Source organism: Hemibagrus wyckioides, linkage group LG04 (genome assembly GCF_019097595.1).
Source record: "Hemibagrus wyckioides isolate EC202008001 linkage group LG04, SWU_Hwy_1.0, whole genome shotgun sequence".
Lineage (NCBI taxonomy): Eukaryota > Metazoa > Chordata > Actinopteri > Siluriformes > Bagridae > Hemibagrus > Hemibagrus wyckioides.
In genome coordinates this window covers 27254991-27281519 of record NC_080713.1, presented here as the reverse complement: position 1 = coordinate 27281519, position 26529 = coordinate 27254991, and the positions used below count along the sequence as shown (strand labels likewise).

General features: G+C 39.6%; 3 protein-coding genes across 3 annotated transcripts; all 3 read right to left on the bottom strand.

The window, feature by feature from the left end:
• Positions 1-736: 736 nt before the first annotated feature.
• Positions 737-4063, bottom strand: LOC131351535 (extracellular calcium-sensing receptor-like). Its single transcript, XM_058386951.1, has 6 exons — positions 3849-4063; positions 3430-3721; positions 2463-3254; positions 2076-2303; positions 1874-1997; positions 737-1638 (listed from the first exon to the last, which is right to left on the bottom strand). Exons 1-6 carry the CDS (start codon positions 4061-4063, stop codon positions 737-739), a joined length of 2553 nt encoding a protein of 850 aa, XP_058242934.1.
• Positions 4064-6272: 2209 nt separating this feature from the next.
• Positions 6273-9531, bottom strand: LOC131352189 (extracellular calcium-sensing receptor-like). Its single transcript, XM_058388132.1, has 6 exons — positions 9314-9531; positions 8910-9201; positions 7952-8743; positions 7601-7822; positions 7389-7512; positions 6273-7171 (listed from the first exon to the last, which is right to left on the bottom strand). Exons 1-6 carry the CDS (start codon positions 9529-9531, stop codon positions 6273-6275), a joined length of 2547 nt encoding a protein of 848 aa, XP_058244115.1.
• A 2560-nt stretch (positions 9532-12091) lies between these two features.
• On the bottom strand, positions 12092-15482 carry LOC131352143 (extracellular calcium-sensing receptor-like). Its single transcript, XM_058388067.1, has 6 exons — positions 15268-15482; positions 14847-15138; positions 13896-14687; positions 13477-13704; positions 13258-13381; positions 12092-12987 (listed from the first exon to the last, which is right to left on the bottom strand). Exons 1-6 carry the CDS (start codon positions 15480-15482, stop codon positions 12092-12094), a joined length of 2547 nt encoding a protein of 848 aa, XP_058244050.1.
• Positions 15483-26529: the final 11047 nt, after the last annotated feature.

The window sequence follows — 26529 nt, the reverse complement described above, 5'->3', positions numbered from 1 at the left end:
TATTAGAAAATATGAGTTTGTGCATCATGGATTTCCTCTTGCATTGGGGAATTAAATAAATAAACAGTGCATGAGGAGTAAATAAATAAATAAAAACATTTGCAAAAAGTTGGAGGTTGGACTTAGCCAGTGCTTATTTATTGTCAGACTGGAAAAACACATCTTTGTAATGATTTATCTGATGTCAGCCACAGAAGCCCAGAAGTTTAATTATGTATTTTCTCAGTATGAGAAAGTAAATCCTTGTGCAAATTATTTGTATTAGACGATCGGATATACATAAGCATGTATTAATGCTGCATATAAGCAAATAAAGTTTCAATCGGCTGTTTACTTTTAGATGATATTTGGTGCTTCATTGCCTCACATTTAAACATGTATAGAGTGAGAAGCAATGTAGCCTGTGGTATAGAAGAACCTAAGGCTTTCATTAAGTTGTGATCAGCTACCCAGAATTAACGGACTGACTCATTTTGGCTGTTGAGTTTGGGCATCCAGTGGCTGATAATATAAATGTGGTTTGAACATACAGGTGTGACAAAAGGTTGTTTTATTACCATCTTAACATATTTGTATTTACACTTCATATTTACACTCAAAACTGACATAGTACACAAATTCAAAATCATCTTACATAAACTGTCTTACTATATATATGGTGTGGATTAGAATGATACAGTTGAGGTCACATGCTTTAGAGTATATCAAAAACATTAAACAAAAAAAGCCTACTAGTTCAAATAGCTTTGCCCATCATTTGCTTTTTAGTATTCTTCTCAGGTTTCAGTATGATTATATAACACTTTGGAAGGAATATACAGAATAATAAGCCAAAGCTTGATGCCAAAATGGCAAATATCTCCACAGCAACAGTAAATTTTCCAGGAGAGCTGACATAAGCAGGGATAAAAGTGAGCCAAACTGCACAGAATATGAGCATGCTGAATGTGATGAATTTAGCTTCATTAAAATTATCAGGCAATTTCCGAGCTAGAAAAGCCAAAAGAAAACATAAAAGAGCTAAAAAACCTATATAGCCCAGCACAGCCCAAAAACCTATGTTTGAGCCTAAATGACATTCCAGAATGATCTTTTCCTTGTAGATATTTAAGTTTTTAAAGGGAAAAGGAGGGGATATTGTCAGCCAAAGCACACAAATGAGAACCTGTATGAGAGTGAAAGCAAGTACACTGAGTCTCTGCTGTGGAGGCCCAAACCATTTCATGACATTACTGCCTGGAAGTGTAGCCCTGAAGGCCATTAACACCACTAATGTTTTTCCCAGTACACAGGAGATGCAGATGACGAAGGTGATCCCAAACGCTGTGTGACGCAGCATACAGGACCACTCAGAAGGCTGACCAATGAAAGTAAGTGAACAGAGGAAACACAGAGTCAGAGAGAAGAGCAGCAGGAAGCTCAGCTCAGAGTTGTTGGCCTTGACAATTGGTGTATTTTTATGTCTAAAAAAAATGATTGCTATTACCATTGTAATAAAAGCACCAATAATAGAAACAGCTGTTAGCAAAATTCCCATAGTTTCTTCGTAGGACAAATATTCAATTTCCTTCTTTACACATTCATCTCTCTGAGGATTTGACCAGTATTCTTGATAGCATTGTTGACATTCAATGGAATCTTTCATAAAATAAGAGAGGAAATAAACAGAGCATATTAAATAGATGTTAGATACTGCACATAGGCAGAATAAGCAACTTATAACACAAATGAGATTGAAGAAAAAAAAAAGGGTTTTACAAGAACTACAAATAACTGATTAAAAATAACCGCCTGGACAGTTAATAAGTTGTATTGCTTGTATAGGAAATAAATTGATGTTAGGAAGGTGATAGAAGGAAGGAAATTTTAGTACCTGTAAAATTACTGATCTCTCCTTCAGCACATGGTATGCAATCAAAGCAGCAGATGGGTTTTCCTTTCTGTACAGCTTTCCTTGTTCCTGGAGGACAGCTCTCACTGCACACAGATTTTGGCACCTAAGATCAAGAAATATATTTAACTGCAGGTTTTCAGTATCTTTTATTTTAATTCTAGATTCTAATTTCGAATAATACCTGATTTGTATGTTGTGCCCACATAATAGAGGTCATATTTACAAATAAATGGTCATGACCAGTTAGAGAGGAGTCATAATGACCAGCAGTGACAAATTCATGCTGTTTCTCTTCATTCAAATGCCAGTTTATTATCTCATACTTTGCTGCAGGGTCACCATTTTTGTCAAAAAAAACATCTTCACCCTCTTTGGTTTTGAAATGCACTCTCTTAAGCTGTTCTAGAAACTTAAGAAAATATAAACATAATAGGAATAATCACGTTAAAATGTGATGAGAGTAATCACTAAGGTATACATTATATAAATATTTAAAGCATTTTGGTTGGTTATTTGGATTATTCTAAGTTTTAAAATAGTGTCTTAGCAGTCAATACTTTTAACTCACAGTGAAAGGATCAGGCTGTTTATTGATAGGACATGTTTGCTTGCAGCCAAGAAGTTCATGTAAGGTATAAGCAATTGCATACACTCCTTTATACACATTATTGAATATTGGCATCAGGGTCATATCAGTAAATGTGTTTTCCACCTCAGACAGCTTTTCATTACCAGTGCAAGCAGGCAGGTCCTGTGAATTATTTTTCACTGCAAATTTACAGTCAAACAAAGCCTCCCAGAATTCAGTAAAAATGGCACTGCCTACAGATTTCAGTGGATGTATGTCTAAAATGAAGTCCTGCAGACCCGTCACCTTTGATTTAGGGATAGCTAGTCCTATAGCTCCCTGCAATATATGGTGTTGATCCATTGTGGCCAATTCTGAATCAAAGATCCAGGCTTCAGTTCCGACCCACTGGAATCCAGTGATATTGTGCTCAAAAAATATTGGCAGTAAACTCTCCAAGTCCCAGTTGTCAAGGAATCCAATAATTACTCGAGAAGTAGAGCTTTTGATTTGCTCCACGATTCTTTGCACTCTTTCTTGGGAATAGGTTCTAAAATATGGAAGGGAATATTCTAAGCAGATACCCAACTGTTCTGCAGCTTCAGTAAATGCAGCCATTCCACTGTTTCCATAATCATCATCTCTTCTCATTGCTCCCACCCAGGTCCAGCCAAAGTGCTTGACCATCTCTGCAAGTGCTCTGCTTTGGAAATAATCACTAGGAATAGTGCGCATAAATGAGGGATATTTCCTCTTGTCACTGAGACACTCGCAGGTGGAATAATGACTGATCTAAAATTAGATTTCCAGATGTAAATCTCAGGCATTGTGCAAAATTTGATTTTGTACATGCTCATAACTGCCAGTTATAATGCCACAAGAAAATGAAGGTCAGTTACAGGATAAAAAGAATCCATCTCCACATTTTCTCTTTTAACAATGCATTAAAAAAATGGTAAATTCTTACTAAGGGAATGCTGAAAGGTCCAATACTCTGTGCTATAGCCATGGACACAGAAGAGTATGTCTCGCCAATTATGGCCTGAACCTGTGCTGGTTTTGTGCAGATCTCATCCATGACTGAGTTCTCATTTCCATTGACAAGTGTCATTGCAACTCGCGCTCCCATTGTTGATGAACTACAGGTGTCAAATATCTTGTACCCCAGTGAGATTCCAGGCAGTAAAGTGGTACTGTTGTTAATCTCTTCTATTGCAAAGATCAAGGACTGTGAATACTGAAAGGCTCTGAAATCAAGGCTAATTAATAACAATAAAAAAAAGTTAGTCAAGTAATAAAAAAAATTCATTGATGTCTAATCATCAGTGAATGAACCTAATGCTGTTATATAGCATTATTCAATGTTGCATATGCTAAATCTCTTACCCAATACACTTCATTGTTTGTGGCATGACCACATAAGTCAAATCTGTCATCTCCCAATTACTATGGAAGGGAAAAAGTCCTCCAACAATGATATCCCCATCCTTCCATAACTGTGGATATGCAGGTTCGCCTTGCAGTATACAAGTAGTCCCATTACCTTTAGTAAAATTGATAATGGCCATTACCATATGTAATAGGATAAAAATGGACTCCATCTATCGGTCCGGCTACAGAACAATGGTACTGGTTAAAATCTGGCAGGTCTGGTGTCTCATCTGGATGATTAGAAATTATTTAGTAGTATTTATACAGATAGAATGGCAAATTCTCTTGGTAATATTATACTGGTGGGAAAAAGGGGGTGTGACTTGTAGCTGTAATCAACACTAATCTAATGTATGTAGGCTCACTGGATGCAGTGGTAACCTTTTTTTGTAGCTTTTATTATCATGCACCATGTCAGTATTATTATTATTATTATTATTATTATTATTATTATTATTATACTGTTTTTATTTCTCTGTATAATTTTATTTATTACTATAGATACTCTGTTTTCCAGAGTATTTGCAGATATTTTTTAAATTAAATGTATTTAACACAGACTTTTTTTATTTTACAATTATTATATTATTAATATATAAACTATTGGATTTGGATTCATAATAAAAAAGAAATAAAATAATTAATTTATAATAGAATATTAATTTAAAAAAAAGGAAAAAATATTTCAATGATTATTTTAATTTTGATTATTTAGAAACAACTAATAGGAAGTTCTCGGCCTCTGCCAGGATTCCAAATTCCTCCACCGTATTTGAAGTGTTTAGAGGTCTTTTCTTGATGGCTACAAAAACCCTCTGCACATAACCAATTTTCAGGAAAATACATCTTTAATGTCACCTACAACATTCCTACTTCAACATGTACACCCTGTATGAAATCCCAATGGGTCCTGGAGCAGATTTTCCCCTGGCTTTCCTGATAAAATCATTTATGTCTTTCCACCTGGTCTCTTGCTTATCAAAGTTGGTGAGTGGTTTTTACATTTGCCTAATGTCATTTGACAGGCAACCTTTCAGTCCACCATCTAAAGCACTGAGCTACTACTGCAGTACCTCATACGGTTTAATAAGATTCTCTCTCATTCCTAGTGAGAGTGTGGGTCACTGTCCTTCACCCCATCTCCTCTTGCCATAACTTAATACAGCTGCTCTACCATAGAGGAATTGAATGTTTCATTCAGTATAAAGGTAAAATCCATTATGAAAGTTAATATCTTTTACCTGATGCTGCATGAAGTGCCTGCTATGTGCCCTGTGCAATGAATTCAACTCAACTAAGTGATGATCAGTTGACAGCTCTGTCCCACTCTTTACCTGAGTATTTGAATCTACTTAAATGAAACAATCAAAAATATAAGTAACTGACCTTTAAGAATGAGGCAACAGGCAACAAGTACACTTAAATCAACCTTATGTTCAAACAAAGTCTTTGTTATTTACCACATGGCAGTGCAGTGGCAGGAATCTAATAACAATGGTCAGCTAAAAAGTTATTTTCCCCTAGGTTACTGTTTGTAAGCCATTTTAATACAGTAGGGTCTGTAATATAGATCAAGGACCTGTGAATTAAGGGCAGCAAACCATTTATGAGAGTCTGCAAAGGTTTATTTGAATATTTGCTTTCTTGTATCTATGCTTATATTCATTGCTTATATTCATCTGTGTCAGCATTTCAGTGTAAATAGTCACATATTTACATCTACTGGGTTGCAGTATTTTCCAAATCAGACAGAAATTGCTTGTTTGTAGTACTATGAACATCCAGTGATTGCAGAAGTGATAAAGTCCAATTGATGTTCTTTTTGTGTATCAGAACATATAAACAAGGTATCAATAATGCTTATTATATATTGCATAGCAAATGATATATAAATGACTCAGTAACTGCATTAAACCTAAGAATAGGTATGTAGATACAGGTGTGAGGAATATATGTATGGAGGCCCATTAACCCTTGGGAGTTATTAGTTATGAATATGAATGAAGTTATTAGTCTATGAATTTGTCAAACATTTTTTGTAGCGCATATATGAGAAAATATACCCTAATAGAACTAAAAAAATACTTTACATTTTGGTCATGAAATATCTTTACTCTGGTAGAACACGTGTTATCAATAACAAAAGTATTTGTGACGGTTAATGATAATTTGAATTATTTTCCTGATTGTAAGCAAATGCTTGTTTTTATTTTGTCCAGCAGTGGTAGCTGTCTGAGACATAATGGTTCTTCCTTCATAGAAGAAAGCACACAGAATGGTCAGATTTTGTATATGGGTTGTTGTTAATTCCAAATACAGTCATTAAGGTTCATATTAATAAACATTCCTACACACATACAGGCTACTAGTTCATGCAAATTACACTTTGCCCATCAGTTGCTTTTTAGTATTCTTCTCAGGTTTCAGTATGATTATATAACACTTTGGAAGGAATATACAGAATAATAAGCCAAAGCTTGAGGCTAAAATGGCAAATATCTCCACAGCTACAGTGAATTTTCCAGGAGAGCTGACATAAGCAGGAATAAAAGTGATCCAAACTGCACAGAATATGAGCATGCTGAATGTAATGAATTTGGCTTCATTGAAATTATCAGGCAACTTCCGTGCCAGGAATGCCAAAACAAAGCAGAAAATAGCCAAAAAACCTATATAGCCCAGCACAGCCCAGAAACCGACAGTTGAGCCTAAATTACATTCCAAAATAATCTTTTCCTTGTAGCTCTTAAGGTTTTTAAAGGGAAAAGGAGGAGATATTGTCAACCAAACCACACAAATAATGACTTGTATGAGAGTGAAAGTTATAACACTGAGTCTTTGTTGTGGAGGCCCGAACCATTTCATGACATTACTGCCTGGAAGTGTAGCCCTGAAGGCCATTAACACCACTAATGTTTTTCCCAGAACACAGGAGATGCAGAGGACGAAGGTAATCCCAAACGCTGTGTGTTGCAGCATACAGGACCACTCAGAGGGCTGACCAATGAAAGTAAGTGAACAGAGGAAACACAGAGTCAGAGAGAAGAGCAGCAAGAAGCTCAGCTCAGAGTTGTTGGCCTTGACTATTGGTGTATTTTTATGTCTAAATAATATGATTGCTATTACCATTGTCATAAACGCACCAATAATAGAAACAGCTGTTAGCAAAATTCCCATTGTTTCTTTGTAGGACAAATATTCAATTTCCTTCTTGATACATTGATCTCTCTTAGGATTTGACCAGTACTCCTGATAGCACTGATGACATTCAATGGAATCTGTTGCAGAGTAAGAAAATAAAAGTTAAAAAAGGATCCATGGAGAAGTACTTAGCATGATATACAAATAAAATTTGATAACGAAGCTAAGTTGCTCCTGTTACAAAAAACACATTATTTTTACCTGTCTTTTATAAACAAACATAACTTTAACATATTGTGTAGGATTTTTACAACAGGAACAGTAGTTTGTTTCCCCTTTTAAAAGTCTCAGTACCTGTCATATTACTGATCTCTCCGTCAGCACATGGTATGCAGTCAAAACAGCAGATGGGTTTTCCTTTCTGTACAGCTTTCCTTGTACCAGGGGGACAGCTCTCACTGCACACGGATTTTGGCACCTATGATTGAGAAAGGTCATTTCTTACATTAGGAAAGCATTTATTAAAGCAAATTATCAATTGCAATCTGTAATTCACTTGTACTCACCTGTTTGTTATTATGTGCCCATTCAATTGAGGCCATATCTACTGCTAATCGATCATGACCCATTATGGATGAGTCATAAAGTCCAACAGTAACAAATTTATATTCTACATTTACATGCCAGTTTATTATATCATACTTTGCTGCAGGGTCACCATTTTTGTCAAAAAACACTTCTTCCCCCTCTTTGGTTTTAAAATGTATTTTCTTCAGATTTTCTAGAAACTTAAGGAATATAAATAATTATTTAACATTAAACGTGTTATACAGAATTGCAAAGTATATTCTCACAAAAGAGTTTGGTTGATTTAACTGCAGTGCTAAAATGATGTCTGAGCATCAGTATTAACTCACTGTGAAAGGATCAGGCTGCTTCTTTGTTGGACATGTTTTGTTGCAGCCAAGAAGTTCATGTAGTGTATGGGCAATCGCATATACTGCTTTATACACATTACTGAAAATAGGCATCAGGGACATGTCAGTGAAGGTGTTTTCCATCTCGGAGAGTTTCTCATCACCCGTACACAATGGAGAGTCCATTGTATCGTTTTGCATTGCATATTTACACTTAAATAATGCTTCCCAGAATTTTGTAAAAATGTCACTCCCCACAGATTTTAGGGGTTTAATATCTAGAATGAAGTCCTTTAGACCTGTTACTGTTGTTTTAGGGATAGCTAATCCTATGGCTCCTTTCAGTATATGGTGTTTATCTTTTGCGGCTAGTTCTGAATCAGAAATCCAGCCCTCAGTTCCCACCCACTGGTATCCAGTGATGTTGTGCTGAAAAAAGACTTGGAGCAAGATTTCTAAGTCCCAGTGAGCAAGAAATGCAACAATCACTCGAGATGTGGAGCTTTTGATTTGCTGAATGATTTTCAACACTTTTTCATCTGAGTACGTTCTAAAATATGGAAGAGAGTATTCTAAGCAGATGCCCAACTGTTCTGCAGCATCTGTAAATGCAGCCATTCCATTGTTACCATAATCATCGTCTCTTCTTATTGCTCCCACCCAGGTCCAGCCAAAGTGCTTGACCATCTCTGCCAAGGCTCTTGTCTGGTGGTAATCACTAGGAATAGTGCGTAGAAATGAGGGATATTTCTTTTTGTCACTGAGACACTCGCAGGTAGAGTAATGACTGATCTAAAAATATATTAACAAAAAATTATATCACAGGCATTATGATTAATAAGTGCTTTCCTTGACAATTCATATGGCACAAAACATCAAAAGCATTTTACAGGATACATTTTGTTTTACAGTTTGTTAAACTTCAAAACACTGTAAAATACACTTAAATAATTCTTACTAAGGGAATGCTGAAAGGGCCTATACTCTTTGCAATAGCCATGGACACTGAAGAGTATGTCTCTCCTATTATGGCCTGCACCTGGGCTGGGTTTGTGCATTGCTCATCCAAGACTGAGTTTTCATTTCCATTAATAAGTGCCATGGCTACTTTAACCCCCAATCCTGCTGAACTGCAGGTGTCATAGATCTTGTAACCCAATGATATCCCCGGTAACAAAGAGGAACTGTTGTTGATCTCTTCAATGGCAAAGATCAGGGATTGTGAATACTGAAAGGCTCTGAAATCAAGACTGTTTTAAAAAATAAGAGACAAATACAACATTATTATTTTAGAATGAACAATGAAAACATGCTGATTAATAATATAGATGTTATTAAAGTTTGACATGCTCAAGTTCTTACCTCACACACTTCATTTGTTGTGGCATGACTAAATAAGACATGTCTGAGATCTCCCAATTACTATGAAAAGGGAAAGCTGCTCCAACAATGATATCACCATCCTTCCATATCTGTGGATATGTAGGTTCTCCTTGCAACAAACATGTAGTCCCATTACCTCTGGAAAAATTGATTATGGCCATTACCATATGTAAAAGAGTAAAGAGTAAAGGCTCCATCTACCTACTCAGCTACAGAAAGGTAATATCAGTTATGTCTGCTAGGTGTGTTGTCCTAGCTGTTTGAATCAGAATGGTTTTGTAGCATTTATACAAATGAAAAAAATTCTCTATGGGAAGGTTGCACTGACGGGACAAAGGAGGTGTGACTAAATAGCTAGGCCCTTTTTTTTTTAGCTTGCTTGGCCTACTACTAACTATTAATTTTTCTTTCTTTTTTGTGTATTTTGTCTTATTGTGTATTTTTTTTAAATTGTTTTCTTAATAATTTTGGGATCTCTCTGGATATTTATCATTATGGAATGCTGGTTTACAGCCTTTCCCAAAAATCTCAAAAGAGGAAACACTTCTACCAATGAAATATTTTGCTAAAATTCAATAATAAATGAGTAGATGAGATATATAGATAAATAGATGAGTTCATGACTACTTTCTCACTAGGATACGGTCATTTATTTTGAATATGTTCCTTCAGGTGAATTCTGCATATCATCATTTATTATATTACTTGTATAAATGATACACCACCACCATACAGTAAAGAGGAAGACATCATTTGAAACTGTGAAGTGTCTACTTTTATTTGTGTCCAGTCACAATAAAAAACAAAATATTGTGATTTTATAAAACACAGAATGCCTACAGCATGTAATTTTTGCTGTATATATCTCTGTGAACGCCTATGTGGAGCAAGTCACAAGAACTGAACTGACACTCAGCGAATAATTGTCATGCAGACATGTGACATTTTTATATGAACCAATTCAAATGCAGAACAAATATTCTCTGTTTATGTAATGTGCCTAAAACTAACAAGAGGTAGAAGTTTTTTGTCTCAGCTCATTAGTGCTGATCTAGACACATCCACCTGTAGTCCTGAAGGAGGCCCTGATTTACACTTGGTCAAGGGAGTTTCAATCCTGACCAAGAAATGTTGGCTTTTTTTTAAGTCCATTAAGGTTTGACTTTGTAATAGTAAGCCTGATGCACTCCCAAGCCAATGGTCACCCTGAATGAGTATGACCCACCCAGAAGGCAGTCCCCTGGGAAAGTATTATGTCCCCACCTCAAAATTTGAGCATATCTTGGAGTGGTATGTGTCCCCATTCTCAAGATGTCCAGAAGTGATTAGGATCCTTGAGTTTCTTAGGTGGTGGTTTTGGTGGCTGAGTATGGAGAAGGATGTCCAGGCCTTTATTGCAGCATACCGGTGTGCACCCTATGGGATTCTCCATCCCCTTCTTATTCCCAGTCTCTAACGGTCCCAATTGTCCCTGGACATTTTTAAATGTCTGCTCAGGTCCAGGGGCAATAGAGTCATGCTGGTTCTTGTTGACTGACTTTTAAAATTGTAGCCCTATCTAATATTCCATTTGCCAAGGAGGCAGCAGAGCTAATAATGCAAAATATTGTGCACAGGATATCTACAATCTGTTGTCTGACCAAGAGTTCCAGTTTTCTAGCCATTATTTGAATTTGGTGTTATAGGGTCCTCTAAGAGGTTTTGCTACACCACCAACAGCCAGCAGATGGGAGCAGGAGCACACAGTGAGAGCGTCCATTCTGGAGAACTCAGGCTGATTCATCTGGATTACTTGGATTCCAAGTTTCAGAAGCCTAGTCCACTTTTTTTCATTTCCCCCCAAAAATGCTTAGTTCTTTAAATAGCAAAAAAGGTAGTCTTAGATTATACCCACTTAATAATAGTATCCTTTGGGGGGTTGTATGGAGAAGGTCTTAATGTGCTCTAAGTACTCCAATACAGGGCTCTTGTAGGTCCATGTTATCTGGTACATGTACAAATGCAAGTTAAGAAAAAGTGAAGAAGTTGATGAGGCATTACATTATTTATAGCAAAGAATTAAACATTACCTCTGATGGTTTGAAGAGGTGAAACAGAGCAGAAAACATATTTTTATAAGGCTTTTGAATGTCATTACATTTTAAGCAAGAGATTATGTGCCACCCCCTATTAAGAATGACATTTATCTTAATGTATAATGTATTTTGGAAACTAAAAGGATCTATATTTGAGAAGGATTTTTTGTTACTATATTATTTGGTACTGTTCATGTGGTCTGTGGCCTTTGTTCTGGGTCTATGGTTTTTGATTACTGTTAATAACCCAATTTTACACTTGGCCATAATTCAGTGCTGATACTGTTGATGTGACTTTTTATATGCATTTGTTTTGGACACTGGGGTTCTACATATATTGGCTAATTCAGAAGTTTAAATGAATTTTATTCATTTAGTCAGCCAATCTTTTTTACCTTAAATGTGCTTGTGCTATGCTCAATACCAGACATTACTGGAAACTGTTGGAGAAAGATATAAATTAAACATTTTTAAAATAGAATTTATAATTATTAAAGTAGATGACCAATTTCAAAGAGCCACAGGGCTTTTTAAATAAGGGAAAAAATAAAACAAAAAAATCCAATATTAAATTAGTAAAAGAACAGAACAGATCTTAATGTTAAAATATCCAGTGTGTTCAGTTACCTAATAATATTTTTTATATATGGTAATATTAATTAATAATGTTTGTAATGTTGGCTTACTTTCCCATCATTTGCTTTTTAGTGTTCTTCTCTGGCTTTAGTATAATTATGTAGCATTTTGGAAGAAAGATACAGAATAACAAGCCGAAGCTTGATGCCAAAATGGCAAATATCTCCACAGCTACAGTGAATTTTCCAGGAGAGCTGACATAAGCTGGAATAAAAGTGATCCAAACTGCACAGAATATGAGCATGCTGAATGTGATGAATTTAGCTTCATTAAAATTATCAGGTAACTTCCGAGCCAGAAAAGCTAAAACAAAGCATAAAAGAGCCAGAAGTCCTATGTAACCCAGCACAGCCCAGAAACCTATGGTTGAGCCTAAATGACATTCAAGAATGATCTTTTCCTTGTAATGATTTAGATTTTTAAAGGGGAAAGGAGGGGATATTGTCAACCAGAGGATGCAAATTAGCACCTGAATGAGAGTAAAGGCAAGTACACTGAGTCTCTGCTGTGGAGGCCCAAACCATTTCATGACATTACTTCCTGGAAGTGTAGCCCTGAAGGCCATTAACACAACTATGGTTTTCCCAAGAACACAGGAGATACAGAGGACGAAGGTGATCCCAAACGCTGTGTGTCGCAGCATACAGGACCACTCAGAGGGCTGACCAATGAAAGTAAGTGAACAGAGGAAACAAAGAGCCAGCGCAAAGAGCAGTAAAAAGCTCAGTTCTGAGTTGTTGGCTTTGACTATTGGAGTATTTTTATATTTAAGAAATATGACTGCTATTACTATTGTCATAAATGCACCAACAACAGAAATAACTGTGAGCAAAATTCCCATTGTTTCCTCATATGACAGATACTCAATTTCTTTCTTCACACATTCATCCTTCTGTGGATTGGACCAGTAATCCTGCTTACATTGTTTACATTCAATAGAATCTGTAATAGAGAAATAAAAAATAGAGTAACACAAAGATTAGATATGCTTGGGAAATAATATGTATAATTCAGTACATGTGACAGGCTAATAAAGGTGTCTTGGTTCTTAAATACATGCCATTCTTAGCTGTATCATATATTGCAAGGATTTATATTTATATTGCAATATATGTCTATGCATAGCAAAACTGATTTTATGTTATAATCTTAATTGCAAATTTTACTCTGGAATGGTACTGTAATTCTCACAACACCTTGATATTTCTGTACCTGTCATATTACTGATTTCTCCTGCAGCACATGGTATGCAGTCAAAACAGCAGATTGGCTTTCCTTTTTGCACAGCTTTCCTTGTTCCTGGTGGGCAACTCTCACTACATACTGATTTTGGTATCTAGGCAAAGGCATTTTTTTTATTTATTTAATACTGAGTACATATTAAAAGAATGATAACATGAAAGATGTTCACACATTTCCTCAAATACTCACTTTGTCAGTATTTTTTGCCCAAACAATAGAGGTCATGTTTACAGATAAACGACTCTGAGGGAGTAGGGAAGAGTCATAAAATCCAACAGTGACAAATTTATGTGGGTGATCTTTATCCGTTTGCCAGTTTATTATTTCATACTTTCCTGCAGGGTCTCCATTTTTATCAAAATATATGCTTTCACCATCTTTGGTCTTGAAATGCACCTTTTTGATATGTTCAAGAAACTAAAAATAACAACAATTAAAATTAAACAAAAAAAGTGATGATGAAAAATGCTATATTTTAAAAGTTCTCTAAAGTAAGGAGTATTAAACTGTGCATAAAGTGTTACATACAGTGTTCTTTCAATACATCATGTGTGTGTAAAAACTAGCCAAAGTGCAAAACCAGTGCCATAGCACCACTTTTAACTCACAGTGAGAGGATCAGGCTGTTTCTTTGTAGGACAGGTTTGTTTGCAACCAAGAAGCTCATGTAGGGTATGGCCAATGGCATAAACTCCTTTATAGACATTACTGATAATTGGCATCATAGACATATCAGTGAAGGTGTTTTCCACTTCAGACAGATTTTCTTCTCCTGTGCACACTGGTAGCCCCTCTGAATCATTCTGCATTGCATATTTACAATTAAACAGGGCTTCCCAAAATTTTGTAAAAATTGCACTTCCTACAGATTTCAGTGGTTTAATATCTAGAATGAAGTCCTCTAGTCCTGTTACTGTTGTTTTAGAAATAGCTAGCCCTATGGCTCCTTGCAATATATTTTGTTTATCCAGTGTGGCCACAACAGGATCAGCGATCCAACCCTCAGTCCCCACCCATTGGTATCCAGTGATGTTATGTTCAGTGAATACATGCACCAAAATCTCCCAATCCCAGTGAGCAAGAAATCCCACTATCACTCGAGATGTGGAACTTTTGATTTGCTCTACGATTCTCAGCACTCTTTCTTTGGAGTAGGTTCTAAAAAATGGAAGGGAGTATTCTAAGCAGATGCCCAACTGTTCTGCAACTTTAGTAAATGTAGCCATCCCAGTGTTACCATAGTCATCATCTCTCCTTATTGCTCCCACCCAGGTCCAGCCAAAGTGCTTGACCATCTCTGCCAGGGCTCGGGATTGGTGGTAATCACTGGGAACAGTGCGCAGAAATGAGGGATATTTCTTTTTGTCACTGAGACACTCACAGGTGGAATAGTGACTGATCTGAAATTACATTAACACAGGCAAATCAGGCATTATGTTCAGTCATTTTGCACAATACAATGCACAAAAAGTGAGATATAACAATGCCTTTAGCTGTAGCTTTTCTTTAAAGTGTTGTAGCAATATTCATATTATCGATAAAATCACATAAAGTCTTACTATGGGCATGTTGAAAGGTCCAATGCTGTTCGCTATAGCTGTGGACACCGATGAATATGCCTCACCTATTATGGCTTGCACTTGGGCCGGCTTTGTGCACACCTGATCAGCAACTGTGTTCTCATTTCCATTAATAAGCGTCATTGCCATTTTTACTCCCATTGCTGAAGAACTGCAAGTGTCATAAATCTTGTAGCCCAAGGTGACTCCAGGAAGTAAAGAGGAACTGTTGTTAATCTCTTCTATTGCAAAGATCAATGACTGTGTGTATTGAAAGGCTCTGAAATCCAAGCTGATTAAAAAAAAATAAGACAGAGAGGCAAATCCATCATTTCAGAATAAAATAAAAGCATTTTAATCATATATTGTATAGTGAATAATCAATAAATGACATGAATCATCTTTTGTCAGTAATACTTACCTTGTGCACTTTATTGGAGGTGGCATAACTGAAAAGGACACGTCTGCAAACTCCCAACTACTATAGAAAGGAAAAATTCCTCCAACCATAATATCACCATTCTTCCAAAAATATGGGTATGCATGCTCTCCTCGCAGGATACAAGCAGTCTCGTTAGCTCTGGAAACATTGATGATGGCAATTATCATATGCAAGACAGTAAATATTGATTCCATTTACCTGAACTGCCCTCGAGTACAGATGATGAATAAGAGCATGTGTGTGGTTTAATCTGTTAGTTAGATGAACAGGAAGCATTTAATGGTATTTATACAAAAGGAAATGCAAATCCTCTATGGTATAGTTACACACATGAGCCAGAGTCAAAGGAGGTGTGATGTTTTCTGAAATTCATTCCTCCTGCACAACTTACATACCTCCCATGGATATCATGTTTTACCATTTTTAAAGAGTCTTATACTGTTCATAGAAAAATAAGAAAAATAAACCACTGTGCAGAAGTTTTTGATTGTGTTTGAGTTTTTATATATATATATATATATATATATATATATATATATATATATATATATATATATATATATATATATATTCCACATACACTATATTGCCAAAAGTATTCGCTCACCTGCCTTGACTCGCATATGAACTTAAGTGACATCCCATTCCTAATCCATAGGGTTCAATATGACGTCGGTCCACCCTTTGCAGCTATAACAGCTTCAACTCTTCTGGGAAGGCTGTCCACAAGGTTTAGGAGTGTGTTTATGGGAATTTTTGACCATTCTTCCAGAAGCGCATTTGTGAGGTCACACACTGATGTTGGACGAGAAGGCCTGGCTCTCAGTCTCCACTCTAATTCATCCCAAAGGTGTTCTATCGGGTTGAGGTCAGGACTCTGTGCAGGCCAGTCAAGTTCATCCACACCAGACTCTGTCATCCATGTCTTTATGGACCTTGCTTTGTGCACTGGTGCACAGTCATGTTGGAAGAGGAAGGGGCCAGCTCCAAACTGTTCCCACAAAGTTGGGAGCATGGAATTGTCCAAAATGTCTTGGTATGCTGAAGCATTCAGAGTTCCTTTCACTGCAACTAAGGGGCCAAGCCCAGCTCCTGAAAAACAACCCCACACCATAATCCCCCCTCCACCAAACTTTACACTTGGCACAATGCAGTCAGACAAGTACCGTTCTCCTGGCAACCGCCAAACCCAGACTCGTCCATCAGATTGCCAGATGGAGGAGCGTGATTCGTCACTCCAGAGAACGCGTCTCCACTGCTCTAGAGTCCAGTGGCGGTGTGCTTTACACCACTGCATCCGACGCTTTGCATTGCACTTGGTGATGTATGGCTTGGATGCAGCTGCTCGGCCATGGAAACCCATTCCATGAAGCTCTCTGTGCACTGTTCTTGAGCTAATCTGAAGGCCACATGAAGTTTGGAGGTCTGTAGCGATTGACTCTGCAGAAAGTTGGCGACCTCTTCGCACTATGCACCTCAGCATCCGCTGACCCCGTTCCGTCAGTTTACGTGGCCTACCACTTCGTGGCTGAGTTGCTGTCATTCCCAAACACTTCCACGTTCTTATAATACAGCTGACAGTTGACTGTGGAACATTTAGGAGCGAGGAAATTTCACGACTGGATTTGTTGCACAGGTGGCATCCTATCACAGTTCCACGCTGGAATTCACTGAGCTCCTGAGAGCGACCCATTCTTTCACAAATGTTTGTAAAAACAGTCTGCATGCCTAGGTGCTTGATTTTATACACCTGTGGCCATGGAAGTGATTGGAACACCTGATTCTGATTATTTGGATGGGTGAGCGAATACTTTTGGCAATATAGTGTATAACACAGCCTCAACATATGTATTTGCTTTGGACACTGGAATTCTATATACACTGACTAAATCATTAATTTATTTATTCAGTCTTTTTTACTCCATATTATGGGAATTTGTCAGAAAAAGATACAAAAGACAACATTTTAAAATTGAATTTTATCGTTATTAAGATGAATGTGTGTGGGTGGAGAATAAAAAGCCAATATATTTAGTTATGCTTACATTTGCTTTATACTGGGCCATAATAATTCATAATATTTAAAATATATGGTTATTTATAGAATTCCTTTTGTTTAGGGTGGATAGGAACTCTGTCCAAAACTATGTAGAGGAGCACCATGTACAAGAACCTTTTCAATACAGATTCACAGTGGAAACTCACTGTGGATTTGGAAAAATGATTTCATATCAACAACACTCCACCCAGTAATGGTCATCCATGGTCATTGAATGGGTGAAGCCAAAGAATAGAAGTATGCAAGATACCAGGGGCTCTGGCAATTCTTACATTAATCCCTAAAAAGTTCATTTACTTCACAGTGGAGTCCATTCCAATACTTTTCCAATTCAGGTGCACTTTTGGGCTGGCCAGAACACCAGGTCACCATCTGGCATTCATGGCATTATTCACACACATTGGTTCATTATATAGAAAAGTTTCCTTGTGGGTCTTTTGCACCATTTAGAACAGTGCAGCTCTAGGCTGAGAAAACTTATCATTGATTACATGCTTGTAACTTGAATGTGTGGCTCAGACTCTTATCGTAAACCTTACTTCACTGCCCAGATCTTACCCCAGCACTCAGAACACGAGGTTTTTGATCTGTTTAGGGTGACAGGTGGAGAGAGAATTTGGGGGGGGATGAACCCATCACTGAAAAAATGTTTTAATAATGAGTATTCATTGATTGTAGGCATTGGAACATGAAAAGACTTGAAAATTAACAGAGGAGGTTGTGCCAACTGCCTCAAATATTCCATTAAATGGTTTACCACCATCTGAATGGCTTCATCCAGTTTTTCCAATTGCTAAACCAGAGACCTCATGTATCAACGCTGCGTACGCACAGAAACCTTGCGTACACCAGCTTTCACGCTCACAGTCAGATTTACTAACAGAGAAATTAATGTGAAAATGTGCGTTCCTCCACGCCAACTTCGTGTCTGGCGTACGTTCATTTTTCGTGTTTTTTGTCCATTGGCGCCTCTTAGAGGCAATAAAGTAAAGTTGCAAACATTAGACTACGATTTATTCTACAAGTCTATCGCACCAACACCTGTGAGAAACATTGGTATTAATTTTTCATTGATAAAATAGGCTAATTGACATCATATGTTTCTATCAATTATGCAATTAAGTAAGAACATATAAAAGCATGTGCAAATTTAAAGAATCCTTAGTCTATGACAGTGGCAGTGTTGGCCTTATTAGAGGACATTGCCAATGGCCAAATCCGAAGAGAACGAGTTTTTAGGGACCACAGTGATTTTCTGGACCACGGTGATGACTGGCTTCAGATTTCCAAGGACTATCCTCTTGGAGCTCTCTGCTGAGTTGGGTCAGAATTTGGAGAGACAGACAGCAAGGAGCCACGCATTACCCATTACCTTACAGGTGCTGACAACACTTGGTTTCCTGGCAACTGGTTCTTTCCAAAGGGAACTGGCAGACTGCTCAGGAATAAGCCAGTCGTCTTTGAGCCGCGCAATGCCAGCTGTATGGGACGGGGTCATCCGCATGTCTACCAGGTATATAAGGTTCCCATACGATGCAGTTGACCAGCCAAACATTAAAGCGCAATTTGCAGCAATAGTCGGTTTTCCTAATGTAATCGGAGTGATCGACTGCACACATATTGCTATAAAGGCGCCATCTGAAGACAAATATGCATAAGTGAATCGGAAACATTTCCTTCAATAAATGTGCAAATAATATGTGATGTACAAATGCGCCTAACAAATATTGTGGCAAGGTGGCCTGGGTCAATGCATGATTCATACATCCTTACAAACAGCATAGTTGGAATGAGGCTCCAAGCTGGCAGGTTGCGCAATGGGTGGCTTCTTGGTGAGTGATGTGTTGATGGTTCAATTTAAGTGTTGTGTTTATTTTTTTTGTGCGTTTAATTCAACTGCCTATCAGGAGACCGCAGTTATCCATTAAAGACGTGGCTGTTAACCCCCCTCACCAACCCACAAACTGACCGAGATTCCATTCTCGCACTCGGTCAGTTGTAGAGCGGGCGATTGGGCAGCTGAAATGCCGGTGGCACTGCGTTGATGGGACCGGGGGGATGCTGCTAACAAGGTGTGCCACGTTGTGATGGCCTGTGGTGTGCTGCACAATGTCATGCACAGACACGGCATACCACTTGGTGAGGCTGTGGCACCACCAGATGACCCTGACCCAGAACCAGTGTATGTGCAGCCAAACCAACAAGCCATTCAGGCTCATCAATGTGTGGTTGTGGTAATATAATTGGTAAGCAGAAACAAAGTTCATTTTTTGACCAATTTCTTTAATGAGTGGCTTATGTCTGTGAGTGCATCAGTGATATTTTTCAGGTGACTATTAATTTCCCCGATGGCCTTAACAATTTGCTGTTGTGACTCCAGAACAGCATGGGTCAAGACACGGCCAGACTGACAGGCCTCAGCACTGGGGGGTGTGGAATAAAAATCTACTGTACTCACTACTAAAATCTGACTCCAGCTCCACACTGACCCGACAGCCCAGTCTAAGTGAGACTCATAGTTAGTAAGGCCTCACAACTAAATAAGCCAATCAAGCAGACTAGATGAATACAGATAAGAGATTTTATTTTGTAATCAGCGCTGATACAAGAATTGAGATGCTCACGCATGAACGTCCCAACAACCTCTACTCGGGGAACTCCAACTACAGCCTTTATATACATTTCCCTTATCTTTCCCAATGCAACACGTCACTGGTTCTTTGCCTAGACAATCCCACCCATCTTTCTTTTTTTGACCTTTTAGATTCTTTTTTTACACCATTATCTTTGGATTTACAACTTTTCGAATACCATTATAATTAAACTTTCCTGAATCATTATATTAAAAATTGGGCGTTTCCGCCCCCACCAGTGGGATTGTCTTTGGCCTCACTCTCGCCAATACCTCATTCTTCTTCAGGAGACAGCATGGGTAAGTTCTCAGTTCTTCAGGGACCAACACCCCTTTCTTTTATTAACTTTTACACCTCACGGATTTTCTGATTTATCCGCTGTCTTCCACGTATGTTCTCTAGATATTTCGCCTGGTACCACCATTGCCATCCAACACGCGCTGCGTTTACTTCATGATGAGCTCACTACCACTCAAGGTACCAATGGAGCGAAGATTGACCACAACAATCTAGGGTGCGTCTCTGCCATTGATTGGTCCAAGTTTGGAAAGCCTGGTACCGCAGAGAAAGCCTGCCAGACTGACATCATTGGTACAACTACTTGTTCTTCAAAGCCCCTGCAGCCTGTGTGCAAGGCCCGTGACAGGCCAACATGCCGTGTTAAACCTTATATTGTTCTTAAGCTCAAACGACCTAACGAATAAACTTTACCTGAGAACTCACTCCTGCTGTCCCCCTGATTATTTCACACATACCTTATACATATATTCTCATTTACAAAATTATCTCCCACATTCCCCCCTTTTGTGACTCAAGTCACAACACACTCAACTTGTTCAGATATGTGGATACATGCCTTATATACGTACATAAGTCAGCACAAGGATTATACATACTCGTAAGATTCGTTTTCAGTGTTTCACTACTATCATGGTGCTAGTAAACAATTATATACTCGTCAAGGAAAGTAATAAGTACTCTAAGCTCCGTGCAGGTACCACTGCATGTGGTTCTTCTCAGTCTTGCTATCGCCCACCTCACTCGTTCTCTCACATTTGCCAATCAATTTCATACCTACCTAGATCCCAACCCTACTTATCAGGTATTCCCCTGGTTACACGCAATCCTCCTTGTTTCCATTTCATACCCGGTGACCAGCAGCACGACCGTGCCTGCCTTAGGTTGTCCCACCCAGTGAGATCTTACCCGTCTTTGGCTAACCGGCCTTCTTCTCTGGTCACCGGCTGCCCCCTGTTTTTTTCCAGGTAGCAGCTTTCCCTTCGCCCAACACCTCTGACTCTGGTGTGGCTTTTTATGTTGCTGGTCTGTCTTCTCTTGATTCTTCAGTAGGGCATTATTGGGATCTATACCATGAGCCAGATTGGAACCTCAGTCACTCTGTCCTCAGTCACTCTCGAGATCTCATCTCCTTACCTACCCAGCCACTGTACCTGCAGGGAGCTTCAAGTGTGCAAACATTAAGTATCAACTAACTCTATGTTTATAGCACATTCAGTAATGTCTACCACTCTTCCCACACGACCAATAAGCCTGAATCATTAATATTATGTTCCCTTTAACCACAAATCAGCAGTTGTCATTAAGATGCACAAATGAGTAACATTCAATCATTCAGTAGTCATTATAAGACTTCTCCAGTGATTACACTTTTTTCATTCAGTAGTATTTCAAAACACACGTAAATGATAATAGTGTTGCATGCATAAACATTAGTGATTTAAAACACAATATAATACGACACACCGACATAACATATCCCACATCCTTTTATGATGTCCCCTGTTGTTCTTCTGCCCATGTGACTTTGCGCCACGTAGAGGGGCCGTAGGGGGGCTAAGGAGAGGTTACTAGCACATCACTTAGCCCCCTCCCGATGATTGGAACGGCAAGGATCTCAGCAGCTCCATCATTTGTCTAGGAACATTGGTCCACAGTACATCTTCTCCTAACTTGACTGTAATGACCTCTACCCTCTTCTTAAGTGGTACACCTATCCATATTCCAAACCTTCTCTTCCTTCTGTACGCAAGATTAAGTAACCGTTCTACATTATAATGTGCATGTTCTACCACGATGGGTAACTGTGCTGTCTGTCTCGGAGTATATGCAAATGTTTGTATCTCTGTAATATACATCCTGTCTGCGTAAATCTCCCTTACTGATGTACGCCTATCTATAAAAGGGTACTCTAGCAATCCTAAATTTGGCTCCCACTCCCCCAAATCGTTTTTCAACAACCTACCCCATAAATACCTCCATATATGCCTCCAATCTCCCTCCATTATGCAATCATCTTTATTAAGTCCAATTCATCACTGCCATTGCTGGGTTTAAACGGAGACTCAATCTCATGTGTCATCTGAACATATTGGCCAAACAATGTGTGCGTCATCTGTGTAATCATGGAACGCAGTAGTGGAACTACACAACACAACAGAACTGCAAGTATCACCAAAACCACACCTACGACTGTTCCTATCCTAAGTATGACAGCTCTCCAATTTGAGGAAAACAACCAAGCCAGCCAATCATTTGTTGGTTTATATGTGTTCTCTACGTGCTCGTCTCTAAGGTCTTTCATCTGCCGCAGTATTTTACTCAGGTTACCCTCCGGACCAGTGTGTATTGGAATGTAAGTACAACATTGGTCTCCAAACATAGTACACACTCCTTCTTCCGGGGCCCTCATAGTGTCCAGGATAAGCCTGTTCTGTAAGGCCATGGTAGATGTTGCATGTAGTTGTTCTTGAATCAAATCTAATGCTTGTATTGTGTAGTTCATAAACCTTTGTTGATTGTACCAAATATAGTTAATCCATCTCACGTTTTTACCAATCTGTGCCCATGGCAAGAAAAAGGTCAGTGCTCCTGCTCCTGGTCGACCAATGGCAGTATGTTCATCAGGGACTCCCACCGGAATCCCTCTCCAATCCACGTAAACCCCACTGCTCCTGTCGAATCGTCCCAAGTCGCGCTTAATTCGTCGACCTGATGTATTAATCTCCTTTTCTTGCAGCACAGTTAGTTTTCCTGTCAGCACCACTGTTGTGCAGCATCCTCCCCACCCGGGTGGCAGGGTCTGCCTAGCAACATTATATCCACAATACCAGAATACATCAGCCAGTGGCCTAGTCCCATTAGATAGGTCAGGCTGGTTCAGATCAATATAGTCCTTTTTCCACTGTCTCCACACGGTAATCTTTAATCCTTTTGTATCTGCCGTCATGTCACAGTCTTTAGAAATGTTGCCGACAAACACCTGTGATCCGTTTGAACATACACAGAATGGGTATCTCTGTCCCTGACGCTCACTCACTCTGATGGGCGGATGTCCCTCAGTCCCGATCTCCTCATACTCACAGGTACTATTTAACTTCTTTAATCTGGTTGGGCCGTAGGCACATGAGATAGAATGCATAAGACAAACGAATGGGCATAGGTGGCGTAGGTTGTGCTTGGTGCTGTTACAACCTTCTGGTCCTCTCGTTGGAAAAACTCTGGGAGCTCGCGATGTCCTGTCATGGCACACTATGCACGAGGTGTTTCCTGCTTCGTGTGCTGTGTAACTTAGCCATTGGTAAAACAAGTTGTTTGTCCACAACTCCTGGTCTAATCTACTCATGAGGCTCATTGACTGTGCAGTGTCTCTGCGTATTCTGGGCAGCGTTGTTGGTGATTGCTCAACATAATGTATTCCCCTAGTTTCATCATTCATGTGTTCATTATCACCGAAGACTCGTATAAGTGTGTATATCCATAGTCCTATACACAGCAGTGCTACTATTACAAGTACCAATAAGCCCCAGTCCGTTCTGTTGATTCGTTCACCATTTCCCTCCTCTTCATTTATTTCTTGCTCATCGTTCCTTTCTCTCCCTTCTCTTTCAGTGTTCTCGCCGTGCACGGGCTCTAGTTCTATAGGCAGGTCCTGTATCTCCCACATCGTGTTGTGAAGGCCCTTCCCTTGGGTCGTCTTCTTCTTGTTCTGCTGGACTCTCCCACGGTTGAAACTCCTGGCTCTGCGGGTGGGGCGCTTGTACCGAAGGGGGTTGTGAGGCGGGAACAGCTGGGTCACGCCTTCGCTCCTCGAATTCCCTTATCAGTGGATCCTGCTCCTGCGCTCTTTCACGTCTCGCTCCAGCCCCTGGATCTGGTGCTCTGCAACAGTGATTTAGATGAAACCAAGCAGTCTTACCTTCGACCTTTACGGCTGTTGGAGTAGCTAAGACAACTTTTAGTGGTCCAACTCGTCTGGGCTCATTCCATCTTCTCTTGAAGACCTTGACATACACCCAGTCTCCTGGTTTCACAGTCCTCAGCTCCTCGTCAATTTCGCTCGTCCTTCCCTCCGTAGCACCTTTCACCTGTTGGAATATAGCTCGATGTATTTCAGTCAAGTGTTTCACATAATTGCCAAGCTCACTTTCAAGCTGCTCCAGCGAAGGGCCCTTATAGGGCCCTCGTAGATAAGGCACAGGCATAGGTCGTCCTGTAAGCATTTCGTGCGGGGTTAGATGCGTCATTCGGTTAGTTTGCATTCTCATGCTCATTAATGCTAGCGGCAAAGCCTGCACCCAATTCATTTTTCCCGCTTCGCAAATTTTTGCCAGCTTCGCTTTTAATGTTCCATTTGCCCTTTCCACCATTCCCTGCGACTGTGGGTGATAGACACAACCCAATCTGTGTCGTATTCTTAAATACTGGAACACTCTTCGAATCACATTGTTCACAAAGTGAGTACCACTGTCTGAGCTGATCTTATCGGGAATACCAAACCTTGGAATCACCTCACGACACAAAAATTTAGCCACTGAATCTGCATCTGCTTTAGCTGTTGGGTGCGCCTCCACCCATCTACTAAATCTATCCTCCACCACCAAAACATACCTTTTCTTCTCCTTCACCTCTGCCATATCCATGAAGTCAATGATCAGATGCCTGAATGGTCCGTCCGGCTCTGGTATGTGACCTATTGGGGCAGTAAAACTTTTCCTGTTGTTGTATTCTGCACATATTTCACAACGTGCTAACCTGTGATCAACCATCTGAGCTAAATACGGAGACCACCATGCTCTTTGAATTCGTTTGATCACTTCCCCCCTTGCGCAATGGCTCAAGCCATGCGCATCATTAATCAACGATGTGAGAACTGAGAGAGGAGCCACAAAATGCCCCTGAGGACCACGCCATACGCCTGTTCGTGCATTTTTAACCGCCCCCCTTTTTATCCACTTAGATATCTCATATACTGAGGCCGAATTTTGCGCTGCGGCTAAGGAGGTTAAGTCCGTTTCTGGGTAGTCATCACCTTCAGAGTCGGTCACAAGCATAATGTTGGTATGTCCTAAAGCTGCTGATTTCGCTGCCTCATCTGCTGCAGTGTTTCCACTGGTAACAAACGAGCCATCTGTTTTGTGCGCTAAACATTTGACGATAGCTAGTTTAGCTGGCAGAGTAATAGCATGTAACAAATCAGTTATGGCCATTCCATGCGTCACAGGAGAGCCATCTGCTCTCAATAACCCTCTCTGGGCCCATGTAGGGCCGAAGTAATGACACACACCATAAGCATACTGCGAATCCGTGAAAATAGTACAAGATTTCCCTGCAGCTAGCTTACAAGCTGCAGCGAGCGCTTTTAACTCAGCCAATTGTGCTGAACATGGTTGAGAAACAGCCGTAGACTGAACAGTAACAAAGCTAGTCAAATCATTACTGGGCGCTACTATGGCGTAACCCGCCAAGTTCCCGTCTGGGCCTCTAAAGCACGAACCGTCAACAAAAAAGGTTACATCCGAATGTGGCAAAGGTTGATTTTCAAGGTCCTGACGTGCTTTCGAGTATGTGGTTGAAACTTGCTGACAATCGTGCGGTTCACCGTCCAATGGGGTCATCATTCTATCAGCTGGATTGACTGTCTGGCATCTTTGAATAGTCAATTCTGGTGAAGAGAGAATTACGTCGTAACCTGTCTTCCGCGCATGAGTTATCACAAATGTCGGACTGGTAAGCAGGGCATGTAACGCATGTGTAGTGTACAATATAGTAGGATGGCCCATTGTAATGGTAGACGCCTTTTGATATGCAAAGGCTGCTGCTGCTAATCCCCGGTAACACGGCGGCATACCACTCTCAATGTTGTCTAATCTACAGCTGAAGTAAGCAACAGGCTGTTTGCTCGGTCCCTGTTGCTGAGTTAACACGGCATTAGCAAAGCCTCGTTTTTCTGATACATACAGGAAGAATGGCTTACCGTAATCAGGACTCGCTAGCGCTGGTGCTGTACAAAGATCCTCCTTCAGCATTTCAAAAGCTGCAACGGCTTCTGTCGTCCAAACCACTGCAGCTTTCTTCTGATCAGCTGCTTTTATCAACGCACGTAGTGGAGCTACCTTTAATGCAAAATCTACTATCCACTGTCTGCTATAACCCACCATACCCAGGAAAGACAACATCTGTCCAACCGTTTGCGGCTTCGGGGCTTTACGGACCGCCTCTAGATGCGTAGGCGGCAGCTTACGACTAGTG

Excerpts from the sequence above, each read along its gene's own strand:
- LOC131351535 (XM_058386951.1), bottom strand. The coding sequence starts at position 4,063 with ATGGAGTCCATTTTTATCCTATTACATATGGTAATGGCCATTATCAAT. Across the intron at positions 3,255-3,429 it reads GACCTTTCAGCATTCCCTTA|ATCAGTCATTATTCCACCTG; the intron begins GTAAGAATTTAC and ends ATCTAATTTTAG. Across the intron at positions 1,998-2,075 it reads GGGCACAACATACAAATCAG|GTGCCAAAATCTGTGTGCAG; the intron begins GTATTATTCGAA and ends TCTTGATCTTAG.
- LOC131352189 (XM_058388132.1), bottom strand. The coding sequence starts at position 9,531 with ATGGAGCCTTTACTCTTTACTCTTTTACATATGGTAATGGCCATAATC. Across the intron at positions 9,202-9,313 it reads CAACAAATGAAGTGTGTGAG|TCTTGATTTCAGAGCCTTTC; the intron begins GTAAGAACTTGA and ends TTTTTAAAACAG. Across the intron at positions 7,513-7,600 it reads GGGCACATAATAACAAACAG|GTGCCAAAATCCGTGTGCAG; the intron begins GTGAGTACAAGT and ends TCTCAATCATAG.
- LOC131352143 (XM_058388067.1), bottom strand. The coding sequence starts at position 15,482 with ATGGAATCAATATTTACTGTCTTGCATATGATAATTGCCATCATCAAT. Across the intron at positions 15,139-15,267 it reads CCTCCAATAAAGTGCACAAG|CTTGGATTTCAGAGCCTTTC; the intron begins GTAAGTATTACT and ends TTTTTTAATCAG. Across the intron at positions 14,688-14,846 it reads GACCTTTCAACATGCCCATA|ATCAGTCACTATTCCACCTG; the intron begins GTAAGACTTTAT and ends ATGTAATTTCAG.